The sequence below is a fragment of the Anomaloglossus baeobatrachus genome, chromosome 8, assembly GCF_048569485.1.
Source record: "Anomaloglossus baeobatrachus isolate aAnoBae1 chromosome 8, aAnoBae1.hap1, whole genome shotgun sequence".
NCBI classification, from domain to species: domain Eukaryota; kingdom Metazoa; phylum Chordata; class Amphibia; order Anura; family Aromobatidae; genus Anomaloglossus; species Anomaloglossus baeobatrachus.
Genome location: NC_134360.1, coordinates 207,967,986 through 207,987,906, shown reverse-complemented (window position 1 = coordinate 207,987,906; position 19,921 = coordinate 207,967,986). Strand labels below are relative to the sequence as shown.

At 51.8% G+C, this 19,921-nt stretch overlaps 2 protein-coding genes across 3 annotated transcripts in view; one reads left to right on the top strand and one right to left on the bottom strand.

The window, feature by feature from the left end:
• The window catches only part of CYB5RL (cytochrome b5 reductase like), a 32,332-nt gene extending 31,288 nt beyond the window's left edge, over positions 1-1,044 (bottom strand). The window contains exon 1 of one of the 2 annotated variants that reach the window (XM_075320121.1): positions 571-1,044. The gene's annotated coding sequence lies outside the window, so the exon portion shown is untranslated. The remainder of the gene's footprint in view (positions 1-570) is intronic. The other variant, XM_075320122.1, reaches the window with a different exon arrangement.
• Positions 611-16,868, top strand: MRPL37 (mitochondrial ribosomal protein L37). Its single transcript, XM_075320120.1, has 7 exons — positions 611-971; positions 4,095-4,278; positions 11,270-11,385; positions 12,316-12,501; positions 14,958-15,112; positions 15,272-15,475; positions 16,734-16,868. The coding sequence occupies exons 1-7, from the start codon at positions 641-643 to the stop codon at positions 16,809-16,811; spliced, it is 1,254 nt and encodes a 417-aa protein (XP_075176235.1). The 5' UTR covers positions 611-640; the 3' UTR covers positions 16,812-16,868.
• Positions 16,869-19,921: the final 3,053 nt, after the last annotated feature.

Genomic DNA, 19,921 nt, shown 5'->3' with positions numbered 1-19,921 from the left:
AAAGGTTACAACCATTTTCTCAAGACATTTAGGAGCAAAAACGCAAAACAAGCGGGTAAAAACGCAGTGTGCGGACAGGGCCTTAGTGTGTTTCCAGAAAACCGCATATAAACTGCACAGGACAGATCAATAACGGTTTATCAAAGCCAAATACCAGGAGGAATCAAAAACAAAGCAGCTTTATTAACAGCGTGACGCAACAAGAAGAGACAAAAAAAAACAAAGCAATGAACCAAAAATGTGATAAAAACACGTGAAAAAAAATGCACATAAAAAAAAATTAAAAACCGCAAGTAACCTGATGGTGCAGAAATTCAGCAACTCAAAAACGCAGTGAAAGCTCATCCTGGGAATGCAGCCATAGAGAGCAATGAGAAAGTGCAATAAGGCAGCCATTTTTACCGAATTGAAAAAAAAATAACTTTATTGCACATATAAAGTGTACGACACAAATAATCAGCACCAAAATAACGCAGAAAAGTGCAGCTTCTTTACGGCCAAGACGGAGGGTTTTGCAGCAGAAATAAGCGATAACGATCAGTGAGTGCCGTCAGTAGTGTGCACACAGACCTAGTCTCACCCCGGACACGGCCGCTCCGCTCCTCTGACGCTCACTACCCGTCATCCCTTGCGCGCCAACATGGCGGCCTCCATGCTTGCCTCCTCCGCGGCCGGTGCGTCCTGCGCCCACAGAGCCGGTGTCCGGTGCCTGAGTGTCAGCGCCAGCCGCGGCCGGCAGCAGTTGCAGCCCCCTCCGAAGAAGAAGAAGGAGCCGGTGGAGATCCCGGGCCTGGAGCGCATCACGTACGCGGACCGCTGTTACTACGTACCATGGCTGGCGAAGCCCAAGTTCCCCGAGTTTCGCATGGACTGGAACCCGCAGTATTACCACTCCCCGCCCGCCCAGCAGATGGCGCTGTACAAGGAGCAGGTTTCCTACGTGTTCAACCCCAAGTGCCGGCTGCTGGGAGGTATAAGAGGGGGGATCGGCCATGTAATATTGGAGCATTATGTCCCTCTGTTATTCCTCCTGGAAAGCTCACACTAAACTGTCATCTGCTTTGATGCCTGTTGGAGTCGTGTCCCTGCTTAGTCGGGCCCCGATTGGTTGATGTCAGACTATGGACTCCCCCTCAAATGTTCACACCCACTTTTAACTGTATACTGGAATTTCCAGGAAGAATAACAGAGAGACATTATAAGGCCTCTTTCACACGTCCGTGTCTTCGGTACGTGTTTGGTCCTTTTCCTCATGTACCGGAGATATGGGCACACGTAGACCCATTAAAATCAATGGGTCTGCGCTCACGTGCGTGTTCTGCCATGGACCGTGTGTATGTGTGGAGCATATGTGTGTCCGTGTGCTCCACACATCAACGTGTCCGTTTTTCTCCGGCATCACGGGTGTCCCACGGACCGCAAACGGACCACATGGATGTGTTCCGTGTGACACCCGCCGGCGAAAACACATGTTTAAGAAAATAATAAAAAATCTATACTCACCTTCTGCAGCCCTGCTGTCTCTGCCGCTGCTGTCACTTGCTTCCGACCCCCGCTCATTATGCTCATTGAATATTCACTTCACTGCGGCCGGAAGCAGCAGCAGCGGGAGTCGTCAGGACCGGAGACCGAAGATCAGCACCACGGACAGCGACGCCAGGGACAGGTGAGCAGAAAGTTCCCGTTCTCCGTGTGTTATCACGGATAACACATGTAGGCCATACACACGGCTCACGGAGGCCATTACGCACCTTTTGACACGTCCGTGAAAAACGTGCGTGGTTTTTCACGGACGTGTGAAAGAGGCCTAAAACACTGTTTTAAGAAATATATTCCAAAATTGGTATAATTTGGGGAAATACAACTGCAATTGAAATAAAGCCACTAAGGAGGTAAACCAGCCCCACTGCTGAAGCCCACTTTTTTCATACAAGAATAAATTGGTCGGAAGGTAAGGAAAACGGATTCCGAGTTACGGCCGGTGTCGTATGTGATCCAGAGCTGCACTCACTATTCTGCTGAATGTTATTGGAAAGAGTCCGCGTACATGGGGGACGTCTGGTCCTGGGTCATCCAATGTGGGAGACGTCTTTTCCGGGGTCCTCCTATATGGGGGACGTCTGGTCCCGGGTCATCCTATGTGCAGATGTCTGGTCAGGGGACCTCAGACATGGCGGACGTCTGGTTGATCCAGGGTCCGCATACACAGGAGATGTCTCGTTTTGGGTCCGCATACACGGGGGCATCTGGTCCCGGGTCCTCCTGTGTGGGAGATGTCTGGTCCGGGGTGCGCGTACACGGGGGACGCCTGGTCCGGGGTGCGCGTACACGGGGGACGCCTGGTCCGGGGTGCGCGTACACGGGGGACGCCTAGTCCGGGGTGCGCGTACACGGGGGACGCCTGGTCCGGGGTGCGCGTACACGGGGGACGCCTGGTCCGGGGTGCGCGTACACGGGGGACGCCTGGTCCGGGGTGCGCGTACACGGGGGACGCCTGGTCCGGGGTGCGCGTACACGGGGGACGCCTGGTCCGGTGTGCGCGTACACGGGGGACGCCTGGTCCGGGGTGCGCGTACACGGGGGACGCCTGGTCCGGGGTGCGCGTACACGGGGGACGCCTGGTCCGGGGTGCGCGTACACGGGGGACGCCTGGTCCGGGGTGCGCGTACACGGGGGACGCCTGGTCCGGGGTGCGCGTACACGGGGGACGCCTGGTCCGGGGTGCGCGTACACGGGGGACGCCTGGTCCGGGGTGCGCGTACACGGGGGACGCCTGGTCCGGGGTGCGCGTACACGGGGGACGCCTGGTCCGGGGTGCGCGTACACGGGGGACGCCTGGTCCGGGGTGCGCGTACACGGGGGACGCCTGGTCCGGGGTGCGCGTACACGGGGGACGCCTGGTCCGGGGGTGCGCGTACACGGGGGACGTCTGGTGCAGCGTTTGTATACACGGGGGACGCCTGGTCCGGGGTGCGCGTACACGGGGGACGCCTGGTCCGGGGTGTGCGTACACGGGGGACGCCTGGTCCGGGGGTGCGCGTACACGGGGGACGCCTGGTCCGGGGGTGCGCGTACACGGGGGACGTCTGGTGCAGCGTTTGTATACACGGGGGACGCCTGGTTCGGGGTGCGCGTACACGGGGGACGCCTGGTCCGGGGTGCGCGTACACGGGGGACGCCTGGTCCGGGGTGCGCGTACACGGGGGACGCCTGGTCCGGGGTGCGCGTACACGGGGGACGCCTGGTGCAGCGTTTGTATACACGGGGGACGCCTGGTCCGGGGGTGCGCGTACACGGGGGATGTCTGGTGCAGCGTTTGTATACACGGGGGACGCCTGGTCCGGGGTGCGCGTACACGGGGGACGCCTGATCCGGGGTGCGCGTACATGGGGGACGCCTGGTCCGGGGTGCGCGTACACGGGGGACGCCTGGTCCGGGGGTGCGCGTACACGGGAGACGTCTGGTGCAGCGTTTGTATACACGGGGGACGTCTGGTCCGGGGTCCGCGTACACAGGGGACGTCTGGTGCGGCGTTTGTGTATACGGGGGACGTCTGGTGCAGCGTTTGTGTATACAGGGGACGTCTGGTCTGGGGTCTCGTTTTGGGTCTGTGTAGACGGGGGAGTTTTTTTTGGGGTCTGGTGTGTAATCCTTATCAGTTATTAGGTGCTCTAAAGAAGGTCACATGCTATTTGTAATTCACATGCCGTATGTTGGGGCTAGTTCTATATAATTTGGGAGTGGGGGGTGTCGGGGTCAAAAGTGTAAAAATTCCCATATTCAGAATCCCTGGTGTCCCTGTAATGTTGGTAAGGACATTTTGTAATATAAAGGGAATGGAAGGGGCAGCATGTATTGTTCTGGAGGATCCAGCTTGTGCATGGGCTTCAGTGAGCGCTGTGTAATGCTTCATGTCTCCTGTGGTGGCGCTGCAGATGACCTGAGCACTTTTTGCCAGGATCCTGCACTATTGGTGGCTGATTTCTGCGGTTCTGGCGGCATTTCTCTCTGCAATCAGCTCGTTCTTGTTACTCTTCATATTTCATTCCTCGTTCCGTCTTCGTGGAGTCACGTCTTCACCTTCTCTGTGTCAGGTGTGAAGCAGGCGCTATGGCTGACAAAGTCCAAGCTGATCGAGGGATTGCCGCAGAGGATAGTGGACGTATGTGAAGACCCGGCCTATACATTCCCCAATCACCAGGAATTGGTGCACAATGCCATCGCCAATGCCTGTCTATGGAGCACCACCGAGGAAATAAGAGAGAGAGAAGAGTACTGGTGAGTACGGCCAGAGCTGGAGTCTATTAAAGGCGTCCTCTCAGGTCTGTAACTGGGCAAAATTTGAAACTTTCACATAAAAAGAAGCAAATTCGTAATTTACTTATTGTTCACTGCTGACCACCTCCACAGTTTACAAGAGGAGGCTAGTTTCCTAGGCAAGGAGCTTACAAACTCTTTGCTTTGGAGCTTGGAAACGCTGCTCTCAAGCCGGTCGGATCTCTGATCCAGCCTCAGTCTTCCTTTAGGATAGGGGAGCGCACAGATTGGACCATTGGCATCGCCACGCCGCTGGTCCAAACTTATCAATTATCAGGCGTGCATAGGAACACAGCAAGCAGAGGAGCCCTGCACTCCTGAAGAAAGAACATCCCCTTTTAGCTGAAGATACAGAGGATGCAAGGGCAGGGGATGCAAGTGCAGGTGATGATAGGGCAGGGTATACAGGGGATGCAAGGGCAAGGTATACAGGCGCGGTGCATGCAGGGGATGTAAGGACAGAGGATGAAAGGGCAGGGGATGCAAGTGCAGGTGATGATAGGGCAGGGTATACAGGGGATGCAAGGTATACAGGGGCGGTGCATGCAGGGGATGCAAGGACAGAGGATGAAAGGGCAGGGGATGCAGGGGCAGGAGATGTAATGACAGAGGATGAAAGGGCAGGGGATGCAAGTGCAGGTGATGATAGGGCAGGGTATACAGGGGATGCAAGGTATACAGGGGCGGTGCATGCAGGGGATGCAAGGACAGAGGATGAAAGGGCAGGGGATGCAGGGGCAGGAGATGTAAGGACAGAGGAAGAAAGTGCAGAGGATGTAAGGACAGAGGATGAAAGGGCAGGGGATGTAAGGACAGAGGAAAAAAGTGCAGAGGATGGAAGGGCAGGTGATGCAAGGGCAGAAATGACAGAGGATGTAAGAACAGAAGATGCAAGTGCAGGTGATGTAAGGGCAGAAAGGACACAGGATGTAAGGACAGAAGATGTAAGGAAAGGGGATGTAAAGACAGAGGATGTGCACCCTGGATATAGAACTGGTTTGTGTGGGCCTGGTGTACCTTTGCCTTTAAAGGGAACCTGTCACCTACTCACCTGCGGGGCGGTCCGATATGTTCCGATCCGATGGGTGTCACTGCTTTCAGATCCAGCACCACCTCTACCCTTGCGATCGCCATCCACCTTCTTGCTTCGTGTGGATGACACGTCCTACGTCAACCACACAGTGTCCTCCGTTGCGCTCCTGCAGACGAACACTTTGCTCTGCCCTGCTGTTTGCAATGTCCAGGTGCGGGATGTCTTTGACCTTTCCCCCGCACCTGCACATTACAGCATTTTGCTCTGCCCTCAGCATGCAGACCAAAGTATTCTTGCGCAGGAGCGCAACGGAGGATACTGCGTGGATGATGTATAGAAGGAAGAGAGGAGGTGCCAGACAGTGACCAGCGACACCCATTGGACCTGAGAGTATCGGACCACCCCACAGATGAGTAGGTGACAGGTTCCCTTTAAGGTGGAGCAAAATGTCACCAAATATCACAATACAAACTGCATACATTGCTATATAGAGCTTTTAGACCTGATGAAGCTGACATATTTACTTTAAAAATACATGTTAGACTAGTTGTACAATGCTCAAATTAAAATCAAGAGGGTGCAGAAAGTGCTCATTTCTTTGTCGCTCCATTGGGAGACCCAGACAATTGGGTGTATAGCTTCTGCCTCCGGAGGCCACACAAAGTATTACACTTTAAAAAGTGTAACCCCTCCCCTCTGCCTATACACCCTCCCATGCATCACGGGCTCCTCAGTTTTATGCTTTGTGTGGAAGGAGGCACACATCCACTCATGCATTCTCAACTTAGTTATGTCGGTTGGAAGAAAAGAGGGCCCCCACGGGGCCCCCGGCATGTTCCCTTCTCACCCCACTATGTCGGCGGTGTTGTTAAGGTTGAGGTACCCATTGCGGGTACAAAGGCCGGAGCCTCATGCAGTTTTCCTTCACCATCCCTTAGTGGCTCTGGGAGAAGTGGGATCCTGACCGGTCATCCATTCACTGGGACCGGGCTCCCTCCGCAGCCCCTGTGGTAATCTGCTGGACAGGAGTCTATTCATCCTCAGGGACCGGGCCCTGCATCTATAAGGTACTCTGTGTCCCCATGGGGATTGTGCATGGAGCGCCTTCTTCCCGGACGCTGCAGCAGCTGCTGATTTGTGAAGACCGGCGGACTTCCGCGCCGACCGCGCCTGCTTGTCGGCCGCGGTCTTAAATTTAGTCCCCGGCTTCATCGCGGCCTAGTAGCAAAAATCCCGCCCCCGGGCCTGCCTGTCAGGGGTAAGGGCGGGACGGCCGGCCTGACGTCGGCTGTGAGGGCCGGAGCATCCTGTATGTTTCCTCCCCCCTCACTGATCACTGTGGGGACCCCAGATTCCCGCACTTTTCTAGCACCGCCCACGGCTCCACTCCTCCCCTGAGAGCTCCGGCAGCCATGTTTTTGGCATTTTGCCGGTGGAGGATTATCAGTGAAGAGCTCTGCAGCTCTGGGAGACCTAAGGCAGGGAATCTGGAGGACACACACTCCGCTTTTTAGCGGTCGGTCAGCCACACCGGTCACCCGGTGCTGGTCCCCCCCAGGGTGCCGGAATAGATACGTATTTATATACATATTTCTGTTCGGTCGGGCTGTATACCCCTTCCCATATACCCTCAGTGATCACTCTCCTAGGAGACAACAGCATGTCGTCCACAAGGAGCAGAGGTGCTAAGGCACAGGGTTTTTTTGCGACCTGTACCTCTTGTGCGGCTGTGTTACCTGCGGGTTCCACCTACCCTCACTGTGAGCAATGCTCGACCCCTGTTTTGCTTGCTCAGCCGGAGCCTCGGTCACTAGTGGGCCCCTCGGCTCATGTAGACCCCCCTGCTCCCCCTGTCCAGGCGGCAGGGACAGAGTTTGCTGCGTTTGCTGAGAAACTCTCTGAGTCACTTTCACAATCCATGGCTCAGTCTATGGACAAATGGTCTGCCAAGCTGCTAGAAGCTTTGCAGTCCAGACCGGTCCTTACACAGGCCCCGGTCCCCGTTAGCTCGTCGCCTCCAGGCCCCTCTCGGTCCGCGCCGCAGCGCGCTCCCAGGTTGGGCCCTAGGTCCCACCGGAGGACTCCTGCTCGGACCTCAGTCCCAGACCGACTAAGCGGGCCCGCTGGGAATCTTCCCCGACTTCTTCACGCTGCTCGGGTTCCCAGCTCGAGGACTCTCTGGAGGACGAGGCGGACGTCGCAGCTCAGGGCTCTGAACCTGACGTTGCCCTCAATCTTGATACACCTGAAGGGGACGCCTTAGTAAATGATCTTATCTCGTCCATCAACCAGGTGTTAGATCTGTCTCCCCCGCCTCCACCTGTAGAGGAGTCGGCTTCTCAGCAGGAGAAACACCAGTTTCGGTTCCCCAAACGTACACAGAGTGCGTTTTTCGATCACTCTAACTTCAGAGATGCTGTCCAGAAGCCCAGAGCGGTTCCGGACAAGCGCTTTACTAAGCGCCTTACTGACACACGTTACCCCTTCCCCTCTGACGTAGTTAAGGGTTGGGCTCAGTGTCCCAAGGTGGATCCTCCAGTCTCTAGATTGGCGGCTAGATCTGTGGTATCGGTGGCAGATGGCTCATCGCTAAAGGATGCCACTGACAGGCAGATAGAGCTCCTGGTGAAATCCATCTATGAAGCCACGGGCGTGGTTGCGTCTTTGACCTCTCAGGCGTCAGCTTTTTCTTCCTACGCCATGAACGCAGTCCTAGATTCTGCTAGCCGTACAGCGGTGGCATCCGTCAATTCTGTGGCAGTCCGCAGGGCCATGTGGCTGCGCGAATGGAAGGCAGAGTCGGCCTCCAAGAGGTTCTTAACCGGTTTGCCGTTTTCTGGCGACCGATTGTTTGGCGAACGATTGGATGAGATTATTAAGGAATCTAAGGGAAAGGACTCCTCCTTACCCCAGTCCAAACCTCAGAAACCTCAGCAACGGAAAATTCAATCGAGGTTTCGGTCCTTTCGTCCCTCCGCCAAGTCCCAATCCGCTTCGTCCAGCAGGCCGGAGAAAGGCCAGAGGAACTCCTATGCGTGGCGGTCTAAGTCACGCCCCCAAAAGGCCGCCGGAGGCGCTGCCTCCAAGGCGGCCTCATCATGACTCTCGGCATCCCCGAACCGCATCCTCGGTCGGTGGCAGGCTCTCCCGCTTTTGCGACGCCTGGTGGCCACATGTTCAAGACCGATGGGTCTCACGGTTACAGGATAGAGTTCAGCTCTCGTCCTCAGACTCGTTTCTTCAGAACCTCTCCGCCCCCCGCTCGGGCCAACGCACTTTTTCAGGCAGTGGTCACTCTGAAGACAGAGGGAGTTGTGATCCCTGTTCCCCCTCAGGAACATGGTCGCGGCTTTTACTCCAACTTGTTCGTGGTGCCAAAGAAGGACGGATCATTCCGTCCCGTTCTGGACCTCAAACTGCTCAACAGACATGTGAGCACCAGACGGTTTCGGATGGAATCTCTCCGCTCGGTCATCGCCTCGATGTCACAAGGAGACTTCCTAGCATCGATCGACATCAAGGATGCTTATCTCCATGTGCCGATCGCACCCGAACATCAACGCTTCTTGCGTTTCGCCATCGGGGACGAACACCTTCAGTTCGTGGCATTGCCTTTCGGTCTGGCGAAAGCCCCACGGGTGTTCACCAAAGTCATGGCATCCGTTGTGGCGGTCCTACACTCTCAGGGCCACTCGGTGATTCCCTACTTAGACGATCTCCTAGTCAGGGCACCTTCTCGGCTGGCGTGTCAACACAGCCTTACAGTCGCTCTGGCGACTCTCCAGCAGTTCGGGTGGATAATCAACTTCCCAAAATCCCAGTTGACACCGACCCAATCACTGACTTACCTCGGGATGGAGTTTCATACACAGTCAGCGGTAGTCAAGCTACCGCTGGACAAACAGCTTTCCCTGCAGACAGGGGTGCAATCTCTTCTTCGGGGTCAGTCATACACCTTGAGGCGCCTCATGCACTTCCTGGGGAAGATGGTGGCAGCGATGGAGGCAGTGCCGTTCGCGCAATTCCATCTGCGGCCACTCCAATGGGACATTCTCCGCAAATGGGACAGGAGGTCGACTTCCCTCGACAGGAACGTCTCTCTGTCCCTTGCAACCAAGACGTCTCTTCAGTGGTGGCTCCTTCCCAATTCTCTATCGCAAGGAAGATCCTTCCTACCCCCAACCTGGGCTGTGGTCACCACGGACGCGAGCCTGTCAGGGTGGGGAGCGATTTTCCTCCACCACAGGGCTCAGGGAACCTGGACTCCGGTAGAGTCCTCCCTTCAGATCAATGTTCTGGAGATAAGGGCAGTGTATCTAGCCCTATTGGCCTTCCATCGGTGGCTGGAGGGCAGACTGTCGTCGCGCCATTCTCGTCGCTCCAGATTGGCCGAGGCGATCGTGATACCCGGATCTGTGGCATCTCACGGTGGGTCAACCGTGGGCGCTTCCAGACCGCCCAGACTTGCTGTCACAAGGGCCGTTTTTCCATCTGAATTCTGTGGCCCTCAACCTGACTGTGTGGCCATTGAGTCCTGGCTCCTAGCGTCTTCAGAATTACATCACTCCGAAGAGTGTCGGAGCTTGCAGCGCTGTCAGGCAAAGCCCCCTTCCTGGTTTTTCACCAGGATAAGGTGGTTCTGCGTCCTGTCCCGGAATTTCTCCCTAAGGTGGTATCCCCTTTTCATCTAAATCAGGATATCTCCTTACCTTCATTTTGCCCTAATCCAATTCACCAATGTGAAAAGGATTTGCACTCTTTGGATCTGGTGAGAGCACTCCGGTTCTACGTGTCTCGCACGGCGCCCCTGCGTCGTTCAGATGCGCTCTTTGTCCTTGTCGCTGGCCAGCGTAAGAGTTCGCAGGCTTCCAAGTCAACCTTGGCTCGGTGGATCAAGGAACCGATTCTTGAAGCCTACCGTTCTTCTGGGCTTCCGCTTCCTTCAGGGCTAAAAGCCCATTCTACCAGAGCCGTGGGTGCGTCCTGGGCATGGCGGCACCGGGCTACGGCTCAGCAGGTGTGTCAGGCAGCTACCTGGTCTAGTCTGCACACTTTCACGAAACACTATCAGGTGCATACCTATGTTTCGGCAGACGCCAGTCTAGGTAGGTGAGTCCTTCAGGCGGCGGTTGCCCACCTGTAAGAGGGGGCTGTTTCGGCTCTTTTTATCGAGGTATTCTTTTACCCACCCAGGGACTGCTTTTGGACGTCCCAATTGTCTGGGTCTCCCAATGGAGCGACAAAGAAGAAGGGAATTTTGTTTACTTACCGTAAATTCCTTTTCTTCTAGCTCCTATTGGGAGACCCAGCACCCGCCCCTGTGCCCTTCGGGCTGGTTGTTCTTTTGTGTACACATGTTGTTCATGTTGAATTGTTCTTTTGGTTCATGGTTCAGTTCTCCGAACATCCTTCGGATTGAATTTACCTTAGACCAATTTATAAGTTTTTCCTCCTTCCTGCTTTTGCACCAAAACTGAGGAGCCCGTGATGCACGGGAGGGTGTATAGGCAGAGGGGAGGGGCTACACTTTTAAGTGTAATACTTTGTGTGGCCTCCGGAGGCAGAAGCTATACACCCAATTGTCTGGGTCTCCCAATAGGAGCTAGAAGAAAAGGAATTTACGGTAAGTAAACAAAATTCCCTTCTTTAAAGGGAACTGCTCAATTCAAGCAGAGAAACTTTCCCAAAAAAGAAAATCATCAGCCTTTCTGAGATGGATTTTTTTATGTATGTACCCCAGCCTATTCTGGTCTGTTTTTTCATATATATATATAAAACTAGTGATGAGTGAATACTAAATATTAGTATCTAATCACTAACGATTACGTATGATGCTTTATACTGTGAGACCCGGCGACAGATCCAATCTAAAAAGACAAGATGAAGGAAAAAAGTAATTATTTCTTTCTTTTGTGTAAGTCCGAAGCTGCTGGAAAACCTCCTGCATTTGTGCCAGACACAGAACCACGTGTACCCCTCCCTGTCACAGAGGACAACTGTGGAGAATTGGAAACTGGCGACTTCATGGCATAAAGGTAAACTCCGTCTACAAACTCTATTCCTATAAAGTTAACCCCTCGCGTGTTAGGTACTTTCACCTCGCTGTAACATCCCGCTTTTTATGGCAGCTCACCGACTGTACCAGGATTTTAGTTTGGCCTAGTTAAAGTGCAGAGTCCAGGTACTGCCGTGTGCTTAAAGGGTCCGCTTTGGACAATCCGTTTGTTAAAGGGTCTCTTGACAATTATTCTAGGAAGAATGTCCCTGCTGTGACCCATAGTGATTACTGTTCTGTTTCTCTGCAGAGAAAATCACAGGGGAAAGGAAATTTTTTGCCAGTGATAACTGATTGATCGGTGAGTGCCGACCCATGGGACCGGCACTGATCTGTAGAATGGGGACTTTTTATTGAGCATGCACACTTCCACTCCATTTTAATGGGAAGTAATGTATTCTGTTCTTCGCGGGAGCTAGGAATCGGACACCCACTGACCAATAAGTTATCACCTGATATCTTATTTTCAACGGCCAACCCTTTTTAAATTTGCTAATGTGAAAGAGGCCTTTAGTTGCTTAGAGGTTACCTTGGGTTCCTTTGTGACTTTGCAGATTATTATATGCCTTGGAATGATTTTTGTTTGTCAACCACTCCTGGGGAGGGTGATAATGGTCTTGAATTTCCTCCATTTGTGCACAATATAACATGGTGGACAAGGAACCAATTAGTTGTTTGTTTAATACAGGCCAGGGCAGGTCCTTCAGAGCAAAAAAAAATTATCTTCACCGTGGAACAGGAATGACAACCCTATCCAACACCTCTCTATTAAATCCCTAATAGGGTGGAGGAAAATAAAGTTTGTATACTGGACATCCCCTTTAACACACCCCAGCGCCATACTCTCTTTACAATACTCTCTTTACATGATTTAGTTTTGGTGTCCTTTTCACTTTTTTCTATTTTGCAGACTCCAGTATTTACCATGTGAGAGGGACTAATGGATTACTGATGAGCGCCAAGACCCCACTGGAACCTCTGGCTTCCTCCAGTGAAATCCAAGCCACGGAGCAGCATGTCCTGGCCTCCCTGTATCCGCTGTCTCCTGCGATTGATCTACAAGAGGTGAATGTGTACGAGGAGAAAAATGATATAGGTACGCCCTGTCTATTGCTTTATGCATACATAGTTACACAGGGTGAAAAAAGACCTAGGTCCGTCTAGTTCAACCTTCCTCCACCAATTATACATTTTTCTCACAAAGTTATCTAGAACCGATGTTATATGTACTGAGCCCTTTTTAAAAGTTGATCTAGTGTCTGTCATTGCTACTTCTTCCACAGTCTGACTGCTCTAACTGTAAAGAACCCTTTCCTATTTAGCTGCCGGAATCGCTTTTCTTCCACTCGCAGTGAGTGCCCCCTGGTCCTTAGTACTGTCTTTGGAAGAAATAAGTCATGTGCCAATCCTTATTGACCACACATGTATTTATACATATAAATGAGATCGCCTCTGAGATGTCTTTTTTCTAAGCTAGCAAGACAAAACAATCACCAATCTTTTTTTTGTGTCGACATTCCTAAAAGAGGCTCCACGGACCTTTTTTAATTTTTTTTCTAGCTAAACACATCTAATTTGTCAACCTCTCGTCATATGGGCGGCCTTCCTCCATTCCTTGTAGTAGTCTAGTTGCCGCCTTTGAACTGACTCTATCGTCTGAATGTCCTTTTTAAAATGTGGAGCCCAAAACTGGATCCCATATTCCAGATGTGGCCTTACAAGTGATTTATAGAGAGGTAACAATACATTGGGATCCCATGATCTAATCTCTCTTTTCGTACACCCTAGAATCTTGTTTGCTTTAGCAGCTGCTGCTTGACATTGAGTGCTGCTGCTCAGCTTATTTGTAATGAGGATACCCAAGTCCTTCTCCTATTCTGTAGTCCCGAGTTTACTTCCATTTAATGTATACGCAGCTATAGGATCAGGTGCAATACTCTATACATTTGTTTGTGTTTGCCAAGTGTTTGCCATTCAGCATCCCGCGCTTGCAGTTCACCTGAGTGTTCATGTGTTCTCATAAGAGAAGGGACCGTGCTCTGCGGACGGTGGTTCATCTCCCCCGAAAACAAAAGGATTGGACATGTTCAAATTCGACATGCCCGAGTCTAGAAGCCCCATATTAATTAGTTGGCTGGTCTCCCTGAAATGTTTGGGGTTCAGTTAAAGGGAACCTGTCGATGTGTATCCTGATACATGGTCTTCTGCTAATTGCTTACATGTTAGTGGAGCATATCCATGTTATTTTTCTCTGTATGCTTTGAAAAATGTAATAAAAATTTCAGTTATAACAAAAAAAGTGAACCTATCAGGTCCAATATGCACCAGTACCACGAGCAGTTCTGGGTGCATATTGCTAATCTCTGCCTAACCGTCCCTGTATACACTAGCATAGATAAAGGGATCTTTAGAAAAAGTATTTCTAAAGATCCTTTATAATATGCTAATGAGCTCGGAGACTAGACCCCTGGGCGTTGCTTCCCTTGCCAGTTGCCCCTCATTAGCATGTTAGTACGCCCCTCTGGGTATGCTATCGTGCTAATGAATACGCAGCATCACAGGATGATATCAATCGCCTCTCCACCGCCATCGCGTGCAATGGGGGATTTCAGGTCAGTGCGCCTGACCCCGGGTCATGCGCACTACTTCAGTTTGAAGCCAGGATACGTACACCCTGGCTTCATAGTGCGCATGACCCAAACTCCAGGGTCACGCGCACTGAGCCGAAATCCCCGTTGGACAAGATGGCGGCGGAGAGATGAGTGAGATCATCCTGTGACGCTGCGTATTCATTAGCATGATAGCACACACACAGAGGTTTACTAACATGCTAATGAGGGGCGACTGGCTGGGGAACTAATGCCCAAGGGACTGGTGCCCTCGCTCATTAGCATACAGTAAAAGATCTTTAGAAATACTTTTGCTATAGATCTCTTTATCTATGCTAGTCTATACAGGGACAGTTAGGCAGGGATTAGCAATATGCACCCAGAACTGCTCGTGGCTTTGGGTGCATATTACACCTGACAGGTTCCCTTTAATGTTTTTTCGGATGTTACTCATCATTTTAGACTAGAGAAAGAGCTTAGTCAGCTACATTCTTCTTCTGGAAATACAGACGCTGACACACGGGCTCAGAGCTGATTAACACTATGCGTGTCTCATTGTGATGAATGGCTCCGTCAGTCCAGATTCAGGTAGAAGCCAACAGACAACTGCAGAACGCAGTGTGTACCCCAGCCTGACCGATATGCTTCTAATATTACAAGGTTCCGTTATCTCATATCAGTAATCTATGACTGCAGACGATAACTGCCAGCATCTGCGGCTCCTCTTTTTTGATTATTTGATGTAACATGTGTCACTCTGCAATGATGTCATCGCACCAGGCTGGCTAATCAAAAGAGGAGCCGCAGATGCCGCTAGCTAAGTGACCGTTCTCTGGGCTCCCGCCTGACGACCACAGATCACAGACGCAACCGCTGAACTGGGTCCTGAGAATCGATCGCCACGTGTAGTTATTTGTGATATCATTTTCATCCTCTTCTGCAGGTTTTAAGGACGGGTTCCCATATTCCCACCCGCACACCGTCTACCTCACTGAGCCGTGTAGCACCAAAGCAAAATTCCTTCCAGATCAGCTGAGAGCTAAAATGCTGATGATCGCTTTTGGGGGTGCAGTAGCCAAAGCCAAGATCCTCTTTGGGGTAAGTCCCTTCTTGCATTTTTAACATTGGGGATTAACCCCTTGTTCTGCATCTTGTCAAGCTTATACCGTATTTGCCGCAGGGCCGGTCGGTGCACTGTAAAGACTTTCCAGTATCTACTCTAGAACGATACGGTAACAGTTTTTGGTTTTTCACCAGGAGGATGTGAAGACTCTGCCAAAGCCGATCGTAGTGCAGAGCGTGGGCACCGACGGGCAGTTATTCCACTTTATGGTGCTGCAGCTGAATACTCTGGACTTAGAATCGAATGATGGCATTAAGAACATTGTCTGGATGGACGGGGACCAGGCGCTCTATGACACGGTGGCGTTTAAGCCAAAAATAAAGAGCAAAGTGGTTTTGGTAAGTATCTGGAGGAATACGCTCATAATGTCAGAGGTATGGAAGATTGTCGTGTTATTTCATAACTCAGCCGTGTGGATAATACAGTGGAACCTTGGTTAATGAGCACAATCCGTTCTGGGACTGTGCTTGCTAACCAAGTTACTCATTCAGCAAAGCAAGATTTCCCATAGGAAATCATTGCAATGCAGACAATTCGTTCCACAACTTGTTAAATGTCCCCTCCTGATCCTCTATTGTGTCATTCCACACACGTACAAACACATGCACAAACGCACACAAACTCACAAGCACGCACACGCATATTGTATGCTCACCTTACCTTCCATTCCATCGCCGGTCTCTTGGGACTTGCTGTTCTCCGGTGCGGGCCGTGTATCGGGTTACCATAACGACAAGGGAGGAACTTCCTGCCAGAGCGCTGACGTCAAAGGCAGAGCCGCTTGCCTCTGATTGGCCAGCGCGCTGCCTTTGAGTAGCGGTGACAGGAAGTTCCTGCTTCGTTGCTATGGATGCCGATGCACAGCCTGGAGTGGAGCGGAGAGGCGAACTACAGGACCCAGGAGACCGGCGATGAAACGGAAGGTACACATTATATGCTCACCTTACCTTACGTTCCACCGCCGGCCTCATGGTACTTTTAGTTCACCGCAAGCACGTTGCAATGTACCCGGGAACTACAAGAACCATGAGACCGGCGGTGTAACAGAAGATAAGGTGAGCATAATACTGTGTGTGTGTGTGCGTGCTTGCGTATGTTTGTGAGTACATGTGTCTGTTTGTGTGGACTGCAAGTGCGGGTCAGAGCGCGTTGGATGTACGGAACCGGAAGTGTGTGCGGTGAGGATTTCGCTCGTCCAGCAAAGCTTTCTCGTAAACCGGGTTACAAATTTACAGAAAGCTTTGCTTGTTAAGCGAAGTTCTCGTTAAGTGGGTTACTCGTTAAGCGAGGTTCCACTTTATAGTGTTAATTGAAAGTACTATGAAAATCTTTTAAATATATTTTCACTTATATGGCGCCATTAATTCTACATCGCTTTTCATACAACAGCAACACTGTCTCCATTGGGGCTCATAATCCAAAGTCCTCCATTGGGGCTCATAATCCAAAGTCCCTATCAGTAGGTCTTTGTTGAGTGGGAGGAAACAGGAGAAAACCCAAACACGGGGAGAACATACAAACTCCTTGCAGATGTTGTTCTTGGTGGGATTTGAATAAAAAAAACATTTAATTTTCATATTCTTTTTTTCTTTCCAGGTACCCGCCGGCATTGCTGGTTTCAACCCAAATACCTTTGTGAAATTTTGGGCAATGTATCTGAATGGAGCCGTGTAATTACTAGTAAAATATCTGTATATAAAACTTATTGAATAAACCGGAATATTTATAGAAGTATGTGCAATACTGATTTATAAAAGTGGGGGGGGAGGGGTTGAGGGGAGAAGACCCATCCTGAAAATGGGTTTGGGTCCAGAGAGCGAATGATTTGAACAAAAGTGCACAGAGCAAAGACAGTAATAAAACCTATAAAAGAGCACATCGTGGCTCCTGCAGGAACTAAATACATTCAGGTATTGGGGAGGAAGTATTGGGAAATGTTTAATGTTGGGTGAACCCGGACTGTAAAAGTCCGGATCTGCGTGGATTGAAAAGAACCAGAGGACCGACCCAGGGCCCAGAGTTCTCAGGTAACGATCCAGGTCCAGCCTCCCGAGTAATAAAGGAAAAAAAAGAATAGTTACAGTGCGGCTGTAACTGTACTTCCCAGCATCTGATTAGTTGCAGTCAGATGCACCCACACTCTGTGTGACCGCATCTGACTGCAACCAGAGGTGCTGTGTGAGAGTCTCTATTGGTGTAAAAACATTAAAAAACTATCATGGGGTTCCCCCCCATATTATGACACCCAGCACAGAAAAAGCATATGGCTACAGGCTGCAGCCCCCAGCCGTTGCTTATCTTGGCTGTGTATCAAAATAAGAACAGTGTGCGGCTTTTTTCTTTTAAAATTATTTAATAAATAAGCGGTGTTCGGTTTCCCCCATTTTGATACCTAGCCTTGATAAAGTCAACAGCTGGGAGCTGGTGTTCACAGGCTGGGGAGGCCCTTAGTTATTGGGGGCCCCCATCCTAAAAATAGCAGCCTGCAGCCGTCCAGGATTGTCACATCCATTAGATGCAACAATCCTGGAATTTTACCCGACTCATCCCAATTGCCTTGGTGCAGTGGTAATCGGGGTAATAAAGGATTAATAACTCAGTTGCCACTAAGCCCTAGCTTAGCAATTTGAGGCGACTAAGAGACCTCCCCCCCATAGAAGCCTCCCATTAACCGCACGCTGGTTCCTCTTATTTTGATACACAGCCAAGATAAGCGCACGACTGGGGGCTGGAGCCATATACTTTATCATAATATACTGAGATCCGACGTCAATTTTTTTTTATTTATACATGAATCTAGACACACTCACAGCACCTCTGATTAGTTGCAGTCACGCACACTGTCACACAGGGTGGGGGCACATCTGATTGCAACCAGAGACTGACCGTGGGCAGGGAAAGCAATGCATATGTCTGAGGTTAATGAGCGGCTCTGGAAGTAGCATTAGAGCTGCATGGGCAACTCAGTAATTGTAAAGCACTTCCTCCAATCCCTTAACACCATTTTTAAAGTCCCGGATTCTGGTCTCCATAGACTTACATGATAACAGGCGTCCTGCTAGATATCTGGGATCAATTCCGGACCCGTTCCAGGTTTTAGGTTTTGGTTTTTTTTTTAACCTGGTTGGACCTGCCGGTCCCGTGTATCATTGTGTCTGCACATCACTAGATGGGATGTAAATTCAGAACCTACATTAAGAGTATACGAGCCCATGATGGAATAACCCCTGTTAATATGCCATTCAGGGAATATGGAAAGTGGCGACCCATACAGAACATGGCTGCTGCTGGCAATGTAGTATGTTATGTGCTTACTGGGTACTGAATAGGTAGCACAATTCAGATTTACAACAGGGTTATGTGGATCCCTTTACAAACCAGAATCTATCATCTGCTATCAAGTGAAGCTGCTGAAAATGTTCCCATTAAACCATGGTCAGAGCAGTCACATCTGGATAGTGGATGGCTGCAGGAGCCGCCTGACATTAAATGGATGAGACTAATATAATACACTGAAAAATAACTTTTTTTTTTATCATAGCCTGCAATAGGTTTTACAGTGGGTACGGAAAGTATTCAGACCCCTTTAAATTTTTCACTTTCATTGCAGGCAGGACCGTATTTAACATTAGGCACCCGTGGTCCGGTGCCTGGGGCGGCAGGTTGTGGAGGGCGGCACCTTCTGGCAGCAAAAAAAAAATAAATTTTTTTTGCGGCCGCCGAGCACAGGGAGCTGAGTGACCCCGGAACTGCCGGCGCCTGCACTTCCGGGGTCACAGGCGCACGCCAATCAGCTCCTTCCTCTGTGCTACGTCCACTGCTGTGTGGACGTCACATGCAGAGCTCACAGCAGGACGCCGCGGAGGACGCCGTGATGGAAGCCGGTGTCAGAAGAGGATACTCACGTGAGCCAGGAAGATGGCGGCGGGCACTGGAGCAGGTAAGTGGACTCATAAGGAGCGTGGGGGTGTCTCTAATGCAGACCGGAGATCTGCGCATGCGGGGGGGGGGGGGGGGCAAAGGCTGATACTGGAGGGAGGCAGAGGCCGAGACTGGGGGGAGGCTGGAGGGAGACAGAGGCTGAGACTGGGGGGAGGCTGGAGGGAGGCTGAGACTGGGGGGAGGCAGAGGCTGAGACTGGGGGGAGGCTGGAGGGAGGCTGAGACTGGGGGAGGCTGAGACTGGGGGGAGGTTGGAGGGAGGCGGAGACTGGAGGGAGGCAGAGACTGGGGGGAGGCTGGAGGGAGGCAGAGACTGGGGGGAGGCTGGAGGGAGGCAGAGACTGGGGGGAGGCTGGAGGGAGGCAGAGGCTGAGACTGGGAGGAGGCAGAGGCTGAGACGGGGGAGGCTGGAGGGAGGCAGAGGCAGAGACTGGGAGGAGGCTAGAGAGAGGCAGAGGCTGAGACTGGGGGGAGACTGGAGGGAGGCAGAGGCTGAGACTGGGAGGAGGCAGAGGCTGAGACGGGGGAGGCTGGAGGGAGGCAGAGGCAGAGACTGGGAGGAGGCTAGAGAGAGGCAGAGGCTGAGACTGGGGGGAGGCTGGAGGGAGGCAGAGGCTGAGACTGGGGTGAGGCTGGAGGGAGGCAGAGGCTGAGACTGGGGGGAGGCTGGAGGGAGGCTGAGACTAGGGAAAGGCTGGAGGGAGGCAGAGGCTGAGACTGGGGGGAGGCTGGAGGGAGGCGGAGGCAGAGGCTGAGTCTGGGAGGAGGCAGAGGCTGAGACTGGGAGGAGGCTGGAGGGAGGCAGAGGCTGAGACTGGGGGGAGGCTGGAGGGAGGCAGAGGC